This window comes from Aplysia californica, unplaced genomic scaffold (genome assembly GCF_000002075.1).
Source record: "Aplysia californica isolate F4 #8 unplaced genomic scaffold, AplCal3.0 scaffold00133, whole genome shotgun sequence".
In the NCBI taxonomy this organism is placed as follows: Eukaryota; Metazoa; Mollusca; class Gastropoda; order Aplysiida; family Aplysiidae; genus Aplysia; species Aplysia californica.
Window position 1 is genome coordinate 480,479 of NW_004797403.1, and position 18,681 is coordinate 499,159.

The following is an 18,681-nucleotide window of genomic DNA, read 5'->3' on the forward strand; positions in this document are numbered from 1 at the left end:
CGGGGATATGCGCTATACAAATGCTATCTATTATTATTATTATTATTATTATTATTATTATTATTATTATTATTATTATTATTATTATTAATATTATGTTGGACTACGGAGCTCAGTAGCTAGTTTGGAGAAATTTGACGTAAAACATTTTGATTTTCACAACATGTCAAGCCCAAGCTCTTTCGAATGCAATCCTTTGAATATGATCTAAATAACGACACGAAATAACCGTACGATTTTGATAGAGTAATTGAACATTAGGTTTTATGACTCCATGGTCTTATAGTAATTCAAAGAATTTTAGGTAGTCCATCAGGAAAATTTCAACAGCATAACTCCAAACATAACTCAGGGTTCTTGCTATGAACTCCCCACCAAATTCAAGGAGATTTCAAGTAGAAACTTTAACAAAATCAGGGAGATTTCAAGGAGAAAATGTTAAAAATTCAAAGAGATTTCAAGGACAATTTTTTTTTAATTCAAGGAGATTTCAAGGAGACATTTTTTAAAATTCAAGGAGATTTCAAGGAAAAAAAATTAAAATTCAAGGAGATTTCAAGGAAATTTTTTTGGAAAATCAAGATTTCAAGGAAATTTTTTTTGAAAATCAAGGAGATTTCAAAGAGAAATTTTTCGAAAATCAAAGATATTTCATGGATTTCAAGGAGAAATTTTTCGAAAATCAAGGAGATTTCAAGGAGAATTTTTTTGAAAATCAAGGAGATGTGGTCAAGAAATAGATGACGTTTTCACTCGCACCCCGAAAGCCTTTTTCCGATAAGCCTACTCTTGTCCGAAAGAAAGCCTAGTTTCGATTGTCCGTAAAAAAAAATTTTCAAGTCCGGTCCGACGAAATTCAAGGCATTTTCAAGCAGGTTCCTCAAGTTCAAGGAGTTTTCAAGGAAAGTTTTCTTTGAATGCAATTCAAGGAGTTTTCAAGGAGACTTTCCCTTGAATGCAAATTCAAGGAGTTTTCAATGACTCCTTGAATTCAAGGAGGCCGCATGAACCCTGATCACTGACCTTGTTGCCCGGAGAAAAATGCTAAATATCCAGCCCTGACAAGTTGTCATAAGAGCAAAAGTTGGTGTGCTTAAATGTATTATCATTTAAAGTTTTGTCTGTTTTAATTCATATTATTGTTTAGATTAAAAAGGTTAAGATTTCTAGTTCCCCACTGCTCAATGAGTGTTCTGTATCCTGTTCGGCTCACAACCTGACGGGCTATCTGAGTTTGGCCCCTGGTGTGAATGAGTTTTTCACAGGCTCTGCTTCTGCGCTATACCGTTCGATAAGACAGAAACTGACAGCGTGCGTCGTGTTTTTCTGTTTTTCAATCGTATCCATACAACGTGGGGAACTCTGTGCCACCACTTTCCAAACAGGAAGTTTACTCGTTAATCCGATCCGTACTCTTTGCCCAGCAGTCTGTTAAAATGATTTTTTGACAAATACTGAAAGTTTCAAAGAGATCTTTTCACTAGAAGTATTCTAAAATATGAAGAATACAACCCCGGGGGTACAAAATGACCCCACGGCATACGGATAGGGTTAAAAATACTGTGGTTCATTCATCAGTATCTGAAGACGGCCAATGTATCTGTAGAGGAGAGGACAGTCGAAATTTTCTTAAAAGACCACGCATAGTTGAAGAGAAAAGTAGATTGGGTTTTTTGTCAGGTGGTCGTCTTACTGTGTCATTATTTAAGTTTTAGCATGAGTTTTAACACAATAAGGTCATATAAGTGCCGAAGATTAGAGATGTAATATATAACTTTTTATAAGTGAATAACAAACACAAAAAAGAAGGAGGGGAGACAAGGACGATATATGTTTGATAGGAAAGAAAAAGCAAACCACACCAGAGCACCCGCCACCCACCCACTGTGTCCTTATAATGTAGAAAACATACAAAGGGGTGGGCGTCTGCATGGGTTGTTGTGTTATACAGGTGGCTGTTGGAGCAGGTTCGACTGCATTTTTTAAGGAGAAAAGGATGAGATATAAGGGTCAAAATGATGTGTGGCTTCTGCAGCAGGTACTTACTTGCTACTTACTTGGTTGGAGAATAGGCATCATTGCAGGCGGCACACTGCCATAGCTGCTCCTCCCTCCTCTTTATTAGGATTCATGGAAGGGTCTGCCTGCTGATCGTGCCAGTTATCAGCTGGTTGGATATTCTTTTCTTTTCCACACAGGTTGCTGTCTCTCCCCGACCCTCTAGAGACACCAGCTTCCCTTAGTCTATCCATTGTGTACCACCATTGCGGCATGTGTAGTCAGTGAGACAACTTCTGGCAGAGAGAGTCTGTTGCCATATATTGACCATTTAAAAGCTTCACTTCCATTCGTGGATGTACGCAACATATAGGTTTTTCTCTTGGCTTCAGCATTTCTTATTCGCAAAGCCTCATATAATTAATTTGCTGCCCTCTGCAATTGATGCTCTCCATTTAGGTCTGTTAAGGGCAAGGGCTCTCTTACGTCAGAGGGTTAATGTAGAAATCCTTCAGCGACATTTCCAGTGTGTCTTTATATCAACTTTTTGGTGCACCAACTTTAAACTTCCCTGAATACAGTTCAGAATAGAATTGTTTTCGGGATTCTGGCAGAAGCAATATATTAATAGCAGACCAGTTATCCTTTTTAGTGAAAGGAAAAAGTAAGAAAAACAAAAAGAAAGAAAGAAGAAAAAAAGACATGAGATGTACCAGTGGTGCCCAAAAACCAAATGAACAAAAGAACAATTAAGTAATACGAGCTTTACGGCATTTGCAACACAATAAGGTCATATAAGTGCAAAAGATTAGAGGTGTTACAAGAAAGTAACAAACACAAAATAGAAAGAAGGGAGATAAAGATGATAAATGTTTGATAGGAAAGAAGGAGCAAACCACATCAGAGAACCCACCAATCACCCGCGACCATTATTTTTTTTAGTGAAAGGAAAAAGTAGGAAAAACAAGAAGAAAGAAAGAAAAAAAAGACATGAGACGTATCAGTGGTGCCCAAAAACCAAAGAACAGTTTACTAAAAAACAACTAAATAAAGAACAAAAGAACAATTAATTAAATAATACAAGACTCTCCTATATATCTAAAAATACAAAGCACATAATACGTTCTAGAACCAAACACTCCTCCCCGTACACAACGTACAACAAAAATGAACAATCCCTGCGAAAAGTAAAAAACAAAACAAAGGACAGAGAATCAAATTGAAGCATAAATCAGATTTAATTTGATTTCAAACAACAAGACATTGCACAAACTTGATGCTGAAAATGCAAGTTTCGTAAAGATTACTTATTTATGACCCTGTCCGCTGAACTCAATCAATAGCCCTAATTCAATTCAGGACAATGTATTAACCAACAGGGGCAAGACTATCATAAGTTCTTTTAAACAGAACATTATTTATGACAACCCAGCAACCAATGATCCGTGCCTATATATAAAACAAGAAGAACAAACTACATCAACATTCTAAGAAAAGAAAAGTCTACTGTTTATTACGATACCAACAGAGAAACATTTCACAACGGATGTAAATAAAAGAAACTTGGAATTTAATTCCAACCAATTTCTATTTCTTTTAATTTTAAGCAAAAAACAAACACAGCCCTGAGCTTTAAAAAAAAAAGTAGAGTGGGAGTGGGAGTGGGGGGGGGGGGGGGGAGAGAGAGGATGTCCAAAATAAAATCCACCACAGAACAGACTGTAAAAAGACAATGAGCATCCTGTGCTGTACGGTTCATGCGAACCAACATTTCAGAGTAATATCAAATGACAGTTTCTACATCAAAAGCATAACATTTGTATCAATAACACAATTCATATTCTCAACCCTATCCTTACATCATGTTTTACTATCATATCCATACGACGTGGGGATCTCTGTGCCACCACTTTCCAAAGAGGAAATTTACTCGTTAATCCGATCCGTACGCTGAGCATAGCAGTCTGTCAAAATGATTTTTTGAGAAATACTGAAAGCTTCAAAGAGATCTCCAGACTAGAAGTATTCTAAAATGTGAAGAATACTACCTCGGGGGTACAAAATGATCACAGGGAGTACGGATAGGGTTAAGTACCCTACTGAACAAACAGGTCATAAAAATATGTTCTTTGAGTATCTATTATAAGTACGACGCTACTGCTACAGATAGCTCATATGAGTTTTCTCTCTTTTTTTTTAACCTGATAAACTGCCCATTAGATAAAGTAGACTTAGTTTTAGTGAGCGTTTTATGGCACTTGCAACACAATAAGGCCATATATAAGTGCCGAAGATTAGAGGTGTTACAAGAGAGTAACTAACACAAAAATGAAGTAGGGGAGATAAAAACGATAGATGTTTGATTGGAAAAAAGAAGCAAACCACACCAGAGCACCTGCCAACCACCCACTCACGTATCATCTTTTCGGGTTCAATATAATGAATGGACACAAATCTGTTACTTCCTATAAAATATGATTTCATGTCCGCCTTCATCTATCTCTTTCTGTCTGTTTCATTCACAGCAGCTACACTTCCACTCAGGTTTGGCTTACACATGACTGTCCACTCACGACATGAAACATTCCAGTTTCTTCAACAACACAGTATTGCACGCTGAACTTTAAATTATGATGAACTGTTTAGTGCAGGAGTCATTCACTGATCAACAAATCCATACACCAAGCGTGGACACTTACATAACATACACAACAATCCAACTAACATATATTACAACATACAGAGCAATCCAACTAACATCACAAACAGAACAATCCAATTAACTGCACCCTTCTCTCACATTCACACAGATTACCCAAGGAACTAAGACAAACAAGAACACATGACAGCTGCAAAAGACATCTTAAGTATTTTCTCTTCCTACAGACCTATCCTTCATAAGCTTTTAGCGTATTTTTATTATAGTTGTTCTGTGCCTACGTCTGAATGAAAATAGTCTGTGTGTGTGTGTGTGTGTATGTGTGTGTGTGCTTGTGTGTGTGTGTATGTATGTGTGTGTGTGTTTGTGTTTGTGTGTGTGTGTGTGTGTGTGTGTGTGTGTGTGCGCATAAATATATATTGCAAGAGAAGAAAGGAAGTAGTACGAAAGGTTTTGAAAATGGGTATTCCAAAGTAAAGCGCATTGAGCTACTTTTTTGGGAAATGCGCTATATAAATGATATTATTATCATGGGGGCTCCAGTGGGTAAGTGAGTAATGAGTTTAGACTCAAGCAATGTCAAGCAAGTGTCGGTGACACGGGGATCAGATGGGTGGTCACTGGGGTGTGTCCTTGAGCAAGCCATGACAACCCTAGCTCAAAATACAGGGCGACCGCTGCACAGTGGCGACCGACAGTGGCATGTTTGTAAACTATTTTGTATTTGTGTATTCATGTGTGTATTTCTGCATGTATTTATATACGTACATATTCATAATTATGTATGTATGTATGTAAATGTATGTTTGCCGGACAAATAAAAAGTGTCATTTTTAATTAATTAATTATTATTATTATGATGATGATTAATCCACTGCAGTCTCTGTTCCTGCAGCAGTAACACTATCCATAAAGCCGCCACTCGTCAATTCTCGCCAGTTTGTTCAATCCTCGGAGAGTAATTTCCTCTTAGTTAAGTTTTAGGAAGAGTTTTACGGCACTTGCAACACAACAAGGTCATATAAGTGCCGAAGATTAGAGGTGTTACAAGAGAGTAACAAACACAAAAAAGAAGCAGGGGAGATAGAGACGATAGATTTTTTTAAGGAAAAAAGAGGCAAACCACATTAGAGCACCCGCCAACCACCCACTAATTTCCTCTATCTCAGCACAGGCAATGTTGGAGTGAAGAGTGAGATTTATAAACAAGTGACCTTTTCAATTTTCCCTGAAGCTGTTTGATCACCTTCAAAACAACAAAACTCGCAAACATCGACATATCAGCCATCATTTAGTGCATGGAAGACAGACAGACAGACAGACATAAGAGGGAAAGAGACTGAGCAGAATTTACCAGCGACACCAGTCAACCACTTGGGAAATCTTTTACCCATCCCAAATTTTTTATTAAATAAATATATATATATAAATAAAAAACATATACTGCATACCAATCATGAGTTGAGACCTTTGTTCGAGTGATGTGTGCGGTCTAGACAGGATGTGGATGTATCAAAGTGATCAGAACAAAACAAGATCTCCTTCGCTGCCAGCACCCGTGTCAAAGCGTTCATCTATAACAATAAATATGGACATATGTGAAGGGTGCTGACAAAATGAATAACTTCTCGGATTCGAGACCTAAGGAAATAGATACATCACGCTTTATAGGTGAAGTTTCTAAAATTTATAAGTAAGAAATAATAAAAGGCTAATTATACTAGAAAATCTACAAATTTGACACTAGTGTCGATTTTCGGCCAATATCTCCATTTGTGAATTGCGAGAAGTAACTCATTTTGTCAGCACACCTCACATATACTATAGGACCCCCTCCAAAACAACAAAAATGAAAAGATGAAAATATACACCTTACTATTGTAGCCTCAGAAAAGCCAGAATATGATGTGCAAGCACAGGAGACACCTTGGCGAGGAGATTCCAGCTATCTGTCCCCGGGGTTTTATGAACCCCACATGATTTAGCAAAATGTTTATCAATTTTTACACAATTTGTGATTATGTTTCTTTATCATTCCTTGTTAAAATTATCAGAATCGCATAATTTCACATTTTGCACAATTTCAGGAATTTTTTTGGTATAAAACCGCGGGGACAGAGCAATAAGATACTCTGCGTGTGTGTTGCAACAAGGTATATGCAGCATTTCCCCCATATGCACTTGGCTTCTTGGATGTCATGTTCATGCTCGACAACATCAAAGCCTTCCAAAGCAATCAGAGAGCCTTTAGACTAGCAACCTACATTGCAAGTGCCACAAGTCACTCAGCAGTCTTGTGAGAAGGTAAAAAATCTTGAAAACACCTAAACCAATACCAAACACTTTTCCGGGGGCTGAAAAAAACTTTTCAACTTTCTACGATGACTCGACCACTTTGAACGCAGGACTTCACTATGCTGCCGTGCCAAGGCAGACCGACGTATCTGCAAAAATTATTGATTTTTGTATCTTCGTTTAAATGGACACCTACACCCATTCTGCATCTTGTGTCAAAGGCAGGAAGACGTATTTGTACTACAAAAAGGATATTTCACTATGGCAAACAGACGTAACTGAAGGGTCATGCCCATATTTCTAATGGCAGCGTGACTAACTCAAAATCATAAAAAGTGCAGATACGTCACTCTGCCTTGGCACTGCAATATGGTACCATGAAACCCATAGTGCTCTGGCATACACAGAATGCAAGCACGGCGCTTGATTGAACGCATCTCATCACTGAATAAAGACTGAAGAACATTTCTTCTTACTTAGGAACTTTGGCGCTGCAAACAAGCAAAGGACATAGCAATTAAACTGCTTGGTACAGGATCAAAAGTTTACTCCAAGCTGAGACGATGATGAAGACTGTCAGCGTGATGTGGCTCAGTGGCAGCACAGTATCTTGCAGTCCTGTTTCATCAGCAGCATCAAGCAGAAGTATCCAGGTTCTTCCCAACCGTCTCTCAGCAACAAGCACAGGTATCCAGGCTCTTCCCAACCGTCTCTCAGCAACAAGCACAGGTATCCAGGCTCTTCCCAACCGTCTCTCAGCAACAAGCACAGGTATCCAGGCTCTTCCCAACAGTCTCCCAGCAACAAGCACAGGTATCCAGGCTCTTCCCAACAGTCTCTCAGCAACAAGCAGAAGTATCCAGGCTCTTCCCAACCGTCTCATAAGCTGACCTTGACAAGGGCTTTCCTCACTCTCTTGCCAGACATGACCAGAGAGGGATCAGCCGCAGATCTCTTTCTTCCTTGCCTGTTTGCACAAAAGAAAAAAAATGGAAACATTCAGTTTAGTTTTAGTAGAGATTTTACTGCGCTCGCAACTGCATAAGGTCATATGAGGGCCAAGCAGCAGTTCCCTGTTGTAGATCAGGCATAGTCAGGAGCGTGACATTGATGAATCAGCCCATTTACAATTCTACTGTGCATGAACGAGAAACGTCCCCCTTTGGGAATGGCCTTAAGACACTTCAGTCAGTGGCACCGCCCAGGGGGGTAATCCTATTTCAGTAAATTCCATATATATACGAAATGAAAAATTCCAAAACACAAACCATCTCAGCCCAAGGTATCATTATTGCTCATGAAGAGAGCACTCCTTGCACAGTAAGAGTGATACAATTTGAAAAAAGCGTGATGAAAGAGAGACATGAATGGGCCACAAAAAAAAGCCTCCATCTTCAAAGCTCCGAGTCAAACAATGTCAGAGATGAACAAAAGCAATATTCATTTGGTGCCAACATAAAAGTCCCCAAAACTACTTTGATGTTTATCTTATAACACGAGCAAAAAAATAGACCAGTGTATCAAAAAGGGACCTGAACCTAGCTTTCCAGGAAAACCTCACATTTCCCTGGTTTCACGGTAAAAAACTTAATGTTTCCTTTCAGTTTTTTAGTTTTAGTAGAGGTTTTACGGCGCTCACAACTGCATAAAAGGTCATATGAGCGCCAGAAGATTAGAGGTGTTACAAGAGAGTAACAAACATAAAAAAGAAGGAGGGGAGATAAAGACGATAGATGTTTGATGGGAAAGAAGAAGCAGACCACACCAGAGCACCCGCCAACTACCCACTAATGTTTCCTTTATCTAACAGGAAAAGTATTTTTCACCTTTTTTGCACCAACTTTGAGCTGTCCTCTGCCGCTACTTCAACCTTGATTGTCTCTTTCACATTCTTTGGCGACACCAGATCCATTTTCCCAGTGACAACATTTGAATTTTTTCTTTGTTCTTCCTGATTCTGTTGTTGAACATTATGAGGCGCACTGCGACTCTTTCCAGATTGATCTGAAGATGGCGAATTCCCTGAACGTTTTTCTGAAATCCGTCTTGATTTGCTGACATCTGCATTAGTCAGGCTGACATTTACTGACACAACAGTTGACGTCGATGAGGATGAAAGACTTTTAGGCTCCCCGAACTCATCTTCTCTGTCACTAGAATTGTTTTCTCCTTCGGCTTCAAATCCACTGGAAGAAAGTTCTTCCCCCTCCCCACATTGTTCCCTTTCGTTACCATCTGATGATGACGAGTCTTGCACTGTCCTCAACTGAACAACCGACACCTGACCCGCACTCTCTGTCCGATCAGAGCCTTGATCAACTTTGTCCTTCCCAGTACCCCCGACTCCCTGATCAGTGTTTGTGTCCGACAGCTTAACTGTGCCGATTTCACTCGGGCCAAGAACAAAAGAAGCCGAAACGTTAGGGAATGAGGTCAGCTCAGACAGCTGCACTGTGGCCGGGATAGCAGAACCACCTTCCTCGGTCGGAGCAGCAGCGGCAGTGCCCTCTAGCGCCAGACTCGCGTGTGCTGCAGACGTAGCACCACCAGCCATCTCCGCGGCCGCCGTCACGGGCAAGGACAGCGACTGACCGCCTACTGCTGCGTGCTGACCCAGGCTCATGAACAGGTTCATCACAGAGTCTCTGTCCACCGCCAGGTTCACAAAGGTGGGCTGGTCAGAGTTGTCCCCCATGTACGTGTAACCCTTGATGACTGCGTACTGCGGGTTGCTGTTGGAGCCGGTACCGCTCGCGGCGTCCTTGTCCTGCGACACAGAACTCCCAGAAGCCACCTCACCTGCCACAGAGGCCGAGATGGGGGGAAGCACAGACACCATGGGCAGAGTTGTGGAGGACGTGGATAAGGGAGGTATGGAGATGGACACCAGTGGAGGAGGTGGTGCCGCCCCGGACATCGTAACCCCCACAGACAACGTCGATGGGTTGAGTTCAGAGATCATAGGGTTCATCACGCTGGCTTTGGCTGCTGCAGACGTGACCATCGTGACAGACGGGTGTTGGTGACCATCTGCACCGGAGCTGTTCACCAGAGAGCCCTCCGACACATTTCTTTTGTCCTGCACACAGAAACAAGAAAAAACAAGTCACGTCATAGTTTTCATCCTTCGAGTCCTAGTTCTTTTAGGTTTAGTAAGAGTTTTACGGCACTTGCAACAGACATAAGGTCATATAAGTGCCGAAGAATAGATAATGTGTTACAAGAGAGTAACATACACAAAAAAGAAGGAGGGGAGTAAGGACAACAGATGTTTGATAGGAAAGAAGGAACAAACTACACCAGAGCATCCGCCAACCATCCACAGTCCTAGTTCTAGAAGCTGAACAAACCATGCAATTGAGCTCTTCTGGGTCGCTTGCTCCATTTACATCCATCTGCTCACAGACATCCAGAAACAATCATTTTTAGCTTTTAGTAGAGGTTTTACGGTGCTCACAACTGCATAAGGTCATATGAGCACCAAAAGATTAGAGGTGTTACAAGAGAGTAACAAACATAAAAAAGGAGGGGAGATAAGGACGATAGATGTTTGATAGGAAAAAAGAAGCAAACCATACCAGAGCACCGGCAAACCACCCACGAACCAACAATTTTGAGATTCAAATAGGAACTTGAGTTGGGAGAAGAACACTGTGTTCAAGCAGGTCCAGAATTTTGCTTGGCAGTGACAGTATTAAGTGAAATGATGATCGGAATGACAGAAGAAAACAGAACATAGCTTAATTAGACTGATCAGGGTGCAGTTTTGACAAGCCTTTTTAAAAACACAAAACTCAGGAGTAGCTATCCCCAAAAAGTGAGAGCTAGGTGAATGTTTGTTCTGGAAAGTGTTTTTACGGCGTTCGCAACTGCATAAAGTCATATGAGCGCGAGGGATACACCTAATATGTTCAGTTGGTAGGAAATTTTTGAATTTTGCCAAGGTGGCGGCCGAATCCTACTCTTACCGATTTTAAACCACCAAGGAATCTTTAACGTGCGCAACTTGCATACAGGCCCTCCGAGATTTTTCGCCCTTGTCCGAGAAGGCTAGGTGTAGATCTTTCCTACCAGAAGAAAAGGTGTGTGGCAGAAAGACAGCAGTAAGGAGGAGCCAAGGAGTAGCAGTAGAAAGGCTGCAGAAAGAGTCAGGAGCCCAGAGGAGGGGGCAAAGGAGGTGAGGGGGTGGGGGCAGAAAGTGGAAATGAAAGCAGACAACAAGAACATTGCTAGAGAGCAGGAAAGGAGGTGAAAGGAGACAAATTTAGAGAAGAAAATTTTTCGGTCGCTACCCGGATTCGAACCCGGGACCTTTGAATGAGAGGCCAACACCTTAACCTCTAGGCCACAAGATCCCCCAGCTAGGTGATTGAAGAAAAAAAAAATACAAAGAATTAAAAGCACAATCACAAAATGCTTTGAATAGTCAACGAGATATTTCTACGAAAACATCAGGGGAACTCAGGTCACCTGACAAAATTCATTTCGAATATCCCAGAAAAAAAAAGAGTAGCCTCCTTATGCAGTGCATTACTAATTTATTTTTTTTAATCCCGTGCCCATTTATACGAGATTGACGCCATCTGATTAGTAGAAAAAAGGGCGTAGGATATTACGTGGTATTACGTGCATACTTAGTTTGACAAGTGACTAACAGCAGATAGAGATTCCAGGATCATAGATTTAAGTCATTGATCTGAGAGCGCTGATGATTTTAGATTAAATGGTGGTGATGAGTGATTATGTGGGATTGCGTTTAAGTAATGTTAGCGTTAGTCCTATCTTCCTCGGCTCCAATGAGTCAAGAGGGACGTGGGCACCGTCTATCCCGTTCCTTACTGGAACCATCTTTACAGTCACTGTGAAGTTCCAGTGCATTACAAATAAAAACCCTTGGGCTGTCATAGGCAAACAAGAGACTCACCGTGTGGTTCTCCCCAGCCTTGTCAGGTACAGAGTCCATGCTGGCCTCGTCCTCCACGGAGTCTGTATCAGACTCCAGCTCTGCCTGCGTGCCAGCTTCACACTGGGAGACACAACAAATCCAGTGATAGATCTTACTCTTTCAACCTGTCTGACCCTTATCCTAAACCCTATCCATACGCCGTGGGGTCATTTTGTACCCCCGGGGTTGTATTCTTCACATTTTAGAAAACTTTTAGTATGAAGATCTCTTTGAAACTCTCAGTATTTCTCCAAAATCATTTTGACAGACTGCTATGCCTCTTTGGAAAGTGGTGGTACAGAGTTCCACACGTCATATAGATACTATTGTAAAACACGACGTACGGATTGGGTTAAACCTGTCTGACCATTATCCTGTGTTTGTAAGAGAAAAGTATGTCCTGACTTCTAGTCTCACCGAACTTAGAATACTTCTCAGCCAGGTGTCTTATAGCTTGTAGGAGAGCATACAATTCTTTTCAAACAATCTCCTGTGTCTTAAACCCTATCCATACGCTCTGGGATCATTTTGTACCCCTGGGGTTGTATTCTCCACATTTTAGAATACTTCTAGTATGAAGAGCTCTCTGAAACTTTCAGTATTTCTCAAAAATCATTTTGACAGACTGCTATGCAAAATGTACAGAACAAATTAACGAGTAAATTTCCTCTTTGAAAGTGGTAGCATAGAGTTCCCCACGTCGTAAGGATACGATAGTAAAACACGACATACGGATAGGGTTAAAAGGCATTGTACTTAACTCCGTCTCCACACAGAGCAGATCCACAGGCAGAAGAAAAATAACATTAAGAAAAAATACACCAGGAAAGAGTTTTTAGAAAGCTATTCCATTCTTTTTCTGCCCCCCCCCCCCCCCTCCTCCTCCTCCTGACAATCTATGCAACATGCCTCCATCTCTCAAAGATCTCAGAAGAAAAACAAGAAAAGCTTACTTGTGATGATTCTCCATTGTCCCCTGCCTCAGAGCTTAAGTCTTCTTCCTTGTCGCTGTCTGCGTCATCTGAGAGGAGATTTACCGCTCCGTTCTCGGCCCCCGGGTCTGCCTCTGCCTCTGGGACACTAGGGGCAGGCAGACTTTGGCTGTGGACAGAAACAAGGGAGTGTTAGAAAACAAAGTTCATACATCACGTGTTTTCACAGCTCATACTTTTTGTGCTTTAATCAAAGATTTTTAGTAAAACTACACAGAAAAATATTTTAAATGGGAACTAAAAATGTTGAGCCAAAAAACAAAAGTTTGATAAAAATTGTCTAGTTTCTTCAATTTCATTATTGTGGAGAGGGCCTGATTTCACCATGTTACCTCACATATTTTGTTCTAGAAGCTTCAGAAAAGACAAGACAACTCTCACAGCAGCCTCTAGGGTACTCACCCTGGACTTTGGTCCGTTCTCTCTGCACTGGAAAGAGTGGACAGAATGTCATCCAGGTTCAGCTTGGCCCCCTGACAACAAAAATGTTCAAACAGATTATGACAAAAGCCATTGACTATTTTTCAACCAAAACGGCAGGACCTTCATTGGTCCTAAGCTATCTTGAGGGGTCAAAAAAAAAGAAGTGCACATAATTCTAGCAACGGTATTGCAAATACAATGACAGAAAAGAAACTTGTGTTATTCGGTACCTTCACTCCAAATTATTACACAATTTACAATTTTTTTAAAAAGAGGAGTTTGGGAATAACATAAGAACTAAGTTGATTAAGATCACATTATAATAAAATGGGAAAAAGATGAATGCCATTGTCGTATTCAATAACACAAGTGGAAATGAAGCAAAAGCAAAACAACATAGATACTCAAGCAGCATGCCATAACAAGAATTTGCAATTTTTTTACTCACTTACAGAATGAGCCCCCTGTAAATTCTAAAACTACATGTACTCAATTATTTTGAACTCTCTCACAGTCAGATTCGGAGCCTTGACAGAGTTCAAACGAGCTCAATTTTTATTTTGAACTCACCGGCATGTACCCCTCAATCAACATCTCAACCGAATTGGAGTAAAACAGTCTACTACCTGCCCACTATGTGACTACCCCTCAGAGACAGTGGAACATCATCTGTTCTTCTGTAGAAAACTAACCGATCTGAGGGGATGTTTTCTTCCCAAGCTACCCCACACATCTAATTGCCTCTACTCCTCAAGACAACAATTAGAACAAACATGCAGCTTTTACCAAATGGCATCATGCAGAAGAGTTAACGCTCAGATGCTACTGGATCGTTAACAACAACAGAATAACAACTCACCGGCAGTTTTGATGAGATTTCTTCCAACGACCCGTCTGGGTGCACGATGACCACTTGCGGCACATCACCCAGTTTTCCTGATCGTATGTCCTGCAGCAGGTTACGATGGAGAGTGTCGCTGGCCGAGGGGGGACCCTGCGGCTGCCCTGATGATGACGATGATGACTCTGCCGCACTGTTGCTATTGCTGTCCTCACCCCGCGGCCCTTCCTTGTTGCTGCTAGGGCCAGGTGGTCGGCCCAGAGGACTCTTGTACAAGACAGACTGGCCACTGCTTGCCTCTTCCTCCGTCTGAAAGTAATATCCAAGAAAACATTGGAAAATTATCTGTTAAATTCTCTTTGACCTTAACTCTTTATCTCCGGCAAGCCATTCACAGCGGCTTGCGGTCGGAACAGCTGTGCCGGTGAGCCGCAAGCGGCTCGGGCACATTCCTTTACGACGACTTCGACATCAAATTACTTTTCAGCAATTGCTGAACACAGGTCACTTTAATCTGGATTTCATTCATTAGATGAAGAACTATCGAAATAGGTTCACTTGTTTTGATTTGATGACCAATGTAGTTAAGTTTTTGTCATTTTTAGATTTAGTACCAAAAATGGGCCCGACATAGTTGGTTTACCCCTCCCCCACGGAGATAAAGAGTTAAAAAGCCCTTTATACACATAACATGTAGTTAGACAGACACCATAAAATACTAAAGAGAAGTAAACACCATTTTACTGACATGCTTTAGTTTTAGTAGAGTTTTTACGGTGCTCGCAACTGCATAAGGTCATATGAACGCCAAGGGGTGGATGTCAACACACACCATAACGCACATCGCAGCTAATAGTTTCAAACAATGATCCGATTTTTTTAAAAAATTCTCTCACTAGCCTGGGCTTTCACCCACTGCACAAAAGCAGGAATTCTTTAACAACTTGTAAAATAAACGTTTGCCTTACTCCTGGCTCTGGTGCAAAAAATGTTTTTTTCTAAGGACAAAAGGGCACTGAGTGACAACAAAGGCTGTGTGAACAGAAGGAGTTACAAGTTATTGGGTTGTTTTTTTTATAGTAGAGATTTTACGGTGCTCGCAACCGCATAAGGTCATATGAGTGCCAAGGTGTGGATGTCAGCAGAGAAGTCTTTAAGGGGAATCGGGCTTACTCTGCTCACCTCTCTAGACTCAACAGCACAAAGTCTGCTTCGACTATCAAGGCACCCAGGAAATAGCAGTTCACAAGAGTGTGACAAACATACAAAAGAAATAGAGCAAAAAATGACAATAGTAAGGATTAGGAAAGAAAAAGCAGCAGTTCCCTGTAGCAATCCAGGCACAGTTATGAGCATGCCATTGATGAATCAGCCCATTTACAATTCTACTGTGCTTGAACGAGAAATGTCCCCTCTTGGGAATGGCCTAAAGACACTTCAGTCTGTGGCACCACCCCGGTGGGTTGTTAGAAGTTAGACAGCTGCAGTTAAGACAGCTGCATGTGATGAAATGATGTAGAGAGTTGAGGTCGGATTGTGTTTCTTCCTTATACTCTGAGAGGAAGGGAGATGGGTTGGGAATTGAAAAAAAAAATTGTAACAATGCAACCAAAATTCTAACGGTGGGCAGCCCTGTACTATCTCATAATCATCATCATCATCATCATCCAGTGCCAGATCTGCGACAGACATCGGCGATCATGGTTCTCCATTCATTCCTTTACTCGGATGCTCTTAAAAAAGTTACGTTTCCCTAATCTTTCCCTGTTACCCACTTGTTTAGGTTCCCCGAGTAGGCTGCTCAAAAATATCTCATAAACAACCTAAAAAATCTCTCCTACAAACCCGAAGTCTGTGAAAAAAGTTTTCACCCACGAACACTTACGTCTTTCCTTTTAGCCGTAGACGTGGATGAGGAATCCTCCAGTGACTCCAGATCTAAAGTACACCACTGCTTGTGTTTCTCCAACATCTGCCGCAGGTTGAAGCTGGCGTGGCACACGTTACACTCGAACCTCTTACCCCCTGAGTGGATGGCTGCATGCTGGTCCAGGGCCCGTTCAGTGTTTGCGATGAAGTCACAGTCTTCACACTTGAAGCAGCGGTCACCATCGTGGGAGCGGACATGCTGCTTGTAGGAATATCTGATGAAACGGACAAAGAAAGTAAGTAAAGGGCAAGCCCAATTTACAACTAAAATCACAAGTGAGAATGAACATAATCATTGTGAGAAAGAACATATTCAACATCATTTATCCTTGAATCCAACTGTGATGTAAAGCAAAATGTATCAGTTCAGTGGAATATTCAAATTTTTTTTTGTCTTTTGAGCCCTTAATCATCTGCTTACGCACAATGCTTCCTGGCAAGCTGAGAAAGTTTCTAAGAATTCTGCAGTCTGCCGGGGTAATAATAGTTGTAAAAAGCATTGAGCATGGATGTGTGCCATTTAATACAATTATTATTATTACTATTACTTTCACATGTCGCTGGAGTATCTGAATGGTGTGCAGAAAGCAATTACCAGCCTAATTAACTAACAGAATCTGAGTCCTGAAAGTGAAAGAACAATGTCATTCATTCTCAAAATCCCAGTTTCATACCAGTCTGCTCGTTCATCATCACTCTTGCATTTCTGTAGTTAAATTTAGAAAATAGATGGAACTCATTTTTATAAGTTAGTGACTTTCTGACCCAACTAGTGACAAAAAAAGTGACATTATGTGCAGATATAAAAAACTTAACTCTTTATCTCCCTCAAGCCGCTGACAGCGGCCAGCAGCCAGCGGCTCGGGCACATTCCTTTACAGCGACTTCGATATCAAACTACTTTTTGGCAATTGCTGAAAACAGGTCTCTTTTACCTGAAGTTCATTCATTAGATGAAGTACTATCAAAATAGGTTTGCTAGTTTCGATTTAATGACCCATTTAGCGATGTTTTCGTCCTTGTTAGATTTAGTATCAAAAAAGGGTCCTGGCGTAATGGGTTTACCCCCCTCGGAGATGAGTTAAACACTTTTGGCAAACCAATCTTCCACAAGGACAAAGTGAGAGTCTCTGTCTACCTGTCAGAAAAGACCTTCCCACACTTCTTGCACTCCAGCGGTGAGCCGACCGTGTGCAGTTTGTTGAAGTGTATCTTGAGGTCGGTCTTGCGTCCACAAGTGGTGGGACACAGGTTGCACTGGAACACCGGCTTGTTCCCCGTGTGGATCAGCTTGTGAGCCTTCAGGCTGTTGCTCTGCGTAAACCGGGAATGGCAGACGTCGCACTCGTAAGGCTTCTCACCTAAAACGGGGAACACACAAACTAGAAGTCATAATGGCATAACATAGACAGCGAAAGATCTTGTTGGTATGCTAGTGTCTTAGTGCCTATAAATGGCTGCTTGCAGTGTATGCTTCACAGGAAGTTGAGGTTGTTTCAGAATGCTCTCAGGTCTGCTGGAGTAATAGTATACATTGTGAAGCGCATAGAGCTTGCTGTTGAGCGGAGATTTGCGCTATAAAAATGCTATCTTTTTAATGAAGGTTAAAGTCCGACAGAATTATACCTCTAAGCCCAACAAGAACACAAAATTAATGAATCCTCCCCCCACCCCATACCCAACAAGAATACAAAAGTAATGAATCCTCCCCCAATCCCTACCCAAAAGTGTACATGATTGATAGTTATACAGCTTACACAGAAACCTACCAAACTCTCTTTTACCATCAGTGGCTGACTGCATTATGCTTGTGAAACAACCAATATCATTACCAATTCCAAGTATATGAACTTAACTCACACACTAACTGACATATTAAAGAAACGGGAATCATTCCCCACACAATATAAAGGTTTCCATGATATAAAAAAGAATAAGTTTTAATCAGTAAAAACATGTGAGCATGGTCTAACCATTGAAACCCTGCCAGGAACAGCTTTCAGCTGCGAAGCTTTTGACCTGACTGCAATGCTCTTTAAACCCTGAGTTTTTCCCACCATTTCCTGGAGTTTTGTCTACAGCCACCTAAACCTGGTGCACTATTTCTCGTTATAACCCCAAAAGTCATTACTAAAAAATTTGGTTTGGGAATAGTTCTGAAAAACAAGCAAAAACTAGCTCTAAATAAAATGAAACAGTTGTCCCTAGCACCGGAGGGTTTAAAGATTTAATCAACGCCTGACACTGTTTGACCAATAACAAAACCAATATTCCAACTTACCTGTATGGATGCGCAGATGCCTTTTGAGCTTGTATGTATCTGGGCTGGCATACGGGCAGTGAGGACACTGCAGAGTTTGAAAAAAGATACGGCAAAGATCAGTCAATAAAACATCAATGTTTCCACTGGGTGCACGCAAACACACAAGATTAAAATATACGCTAACAACAAATAGGTCTCGATTCAAAATACCTACACTCTTATAGAGGAAGAGACAGACGACGATATTACCGAAACACAATAACCATCAATAAACAAAGAGATCAAATCATATCGGGGCAGTACATACCTACGCTCAAGTATCGAATAAGCCCCCCC

The 18,681-nt window shown here is 41.1% G+C and overlaps 1 protein-coding gene across 1 annotated transcript in view; it reads right to left on the reverse strand.

Annotated features, from left to right (window-relative positions):
• Positions 1–6,492: 6,492 nt before the first annotated feature.
• The window catches only part of LOC101849454, a 23,252-nt gene continuing 11,063 nt past the window's right edge, over positions 6,493–18,681 (reverse strand). Inside the window, exons 9-17 of the mRNA XM_005096605.3 lie at positions 18,364–18,430; positions 17,221–17,443; positions 16,039–16,297; positions 14,172–14,462; positions 13,292–13,362; positions 12,851–12,998; positions 11,877–11,978; positions 8,779–10,031; positions 6,493–7,919 (exon numbers count right to left, since the gene is read on the reverse strand). Of these exons, the coding sequence (XP_005096662.1) occupies positions 7,832–7,919; positions 8,779–10,031; positions 11,877–11,978; positions 12,851–12,998; positions 13,292–13,362; positions 14,172–14,462; positions 16,039–16,297; positions 17,221–17,443; positions 18,364–18,430 (2,502 nt within the window). The 3' untranslated portion in view covers positions 6,493–7,831. The remainder of the gene's footprint in view (positions 7,920–8,778; positions 10,032–11,876; positions 11,979–12,850; positions 12,999–13,291; positions 13,363–14,171; positions 14,463–16,038; positions 16,298–17,220; positions 17,444–18,363; positions 18,431–18,681) is intronic.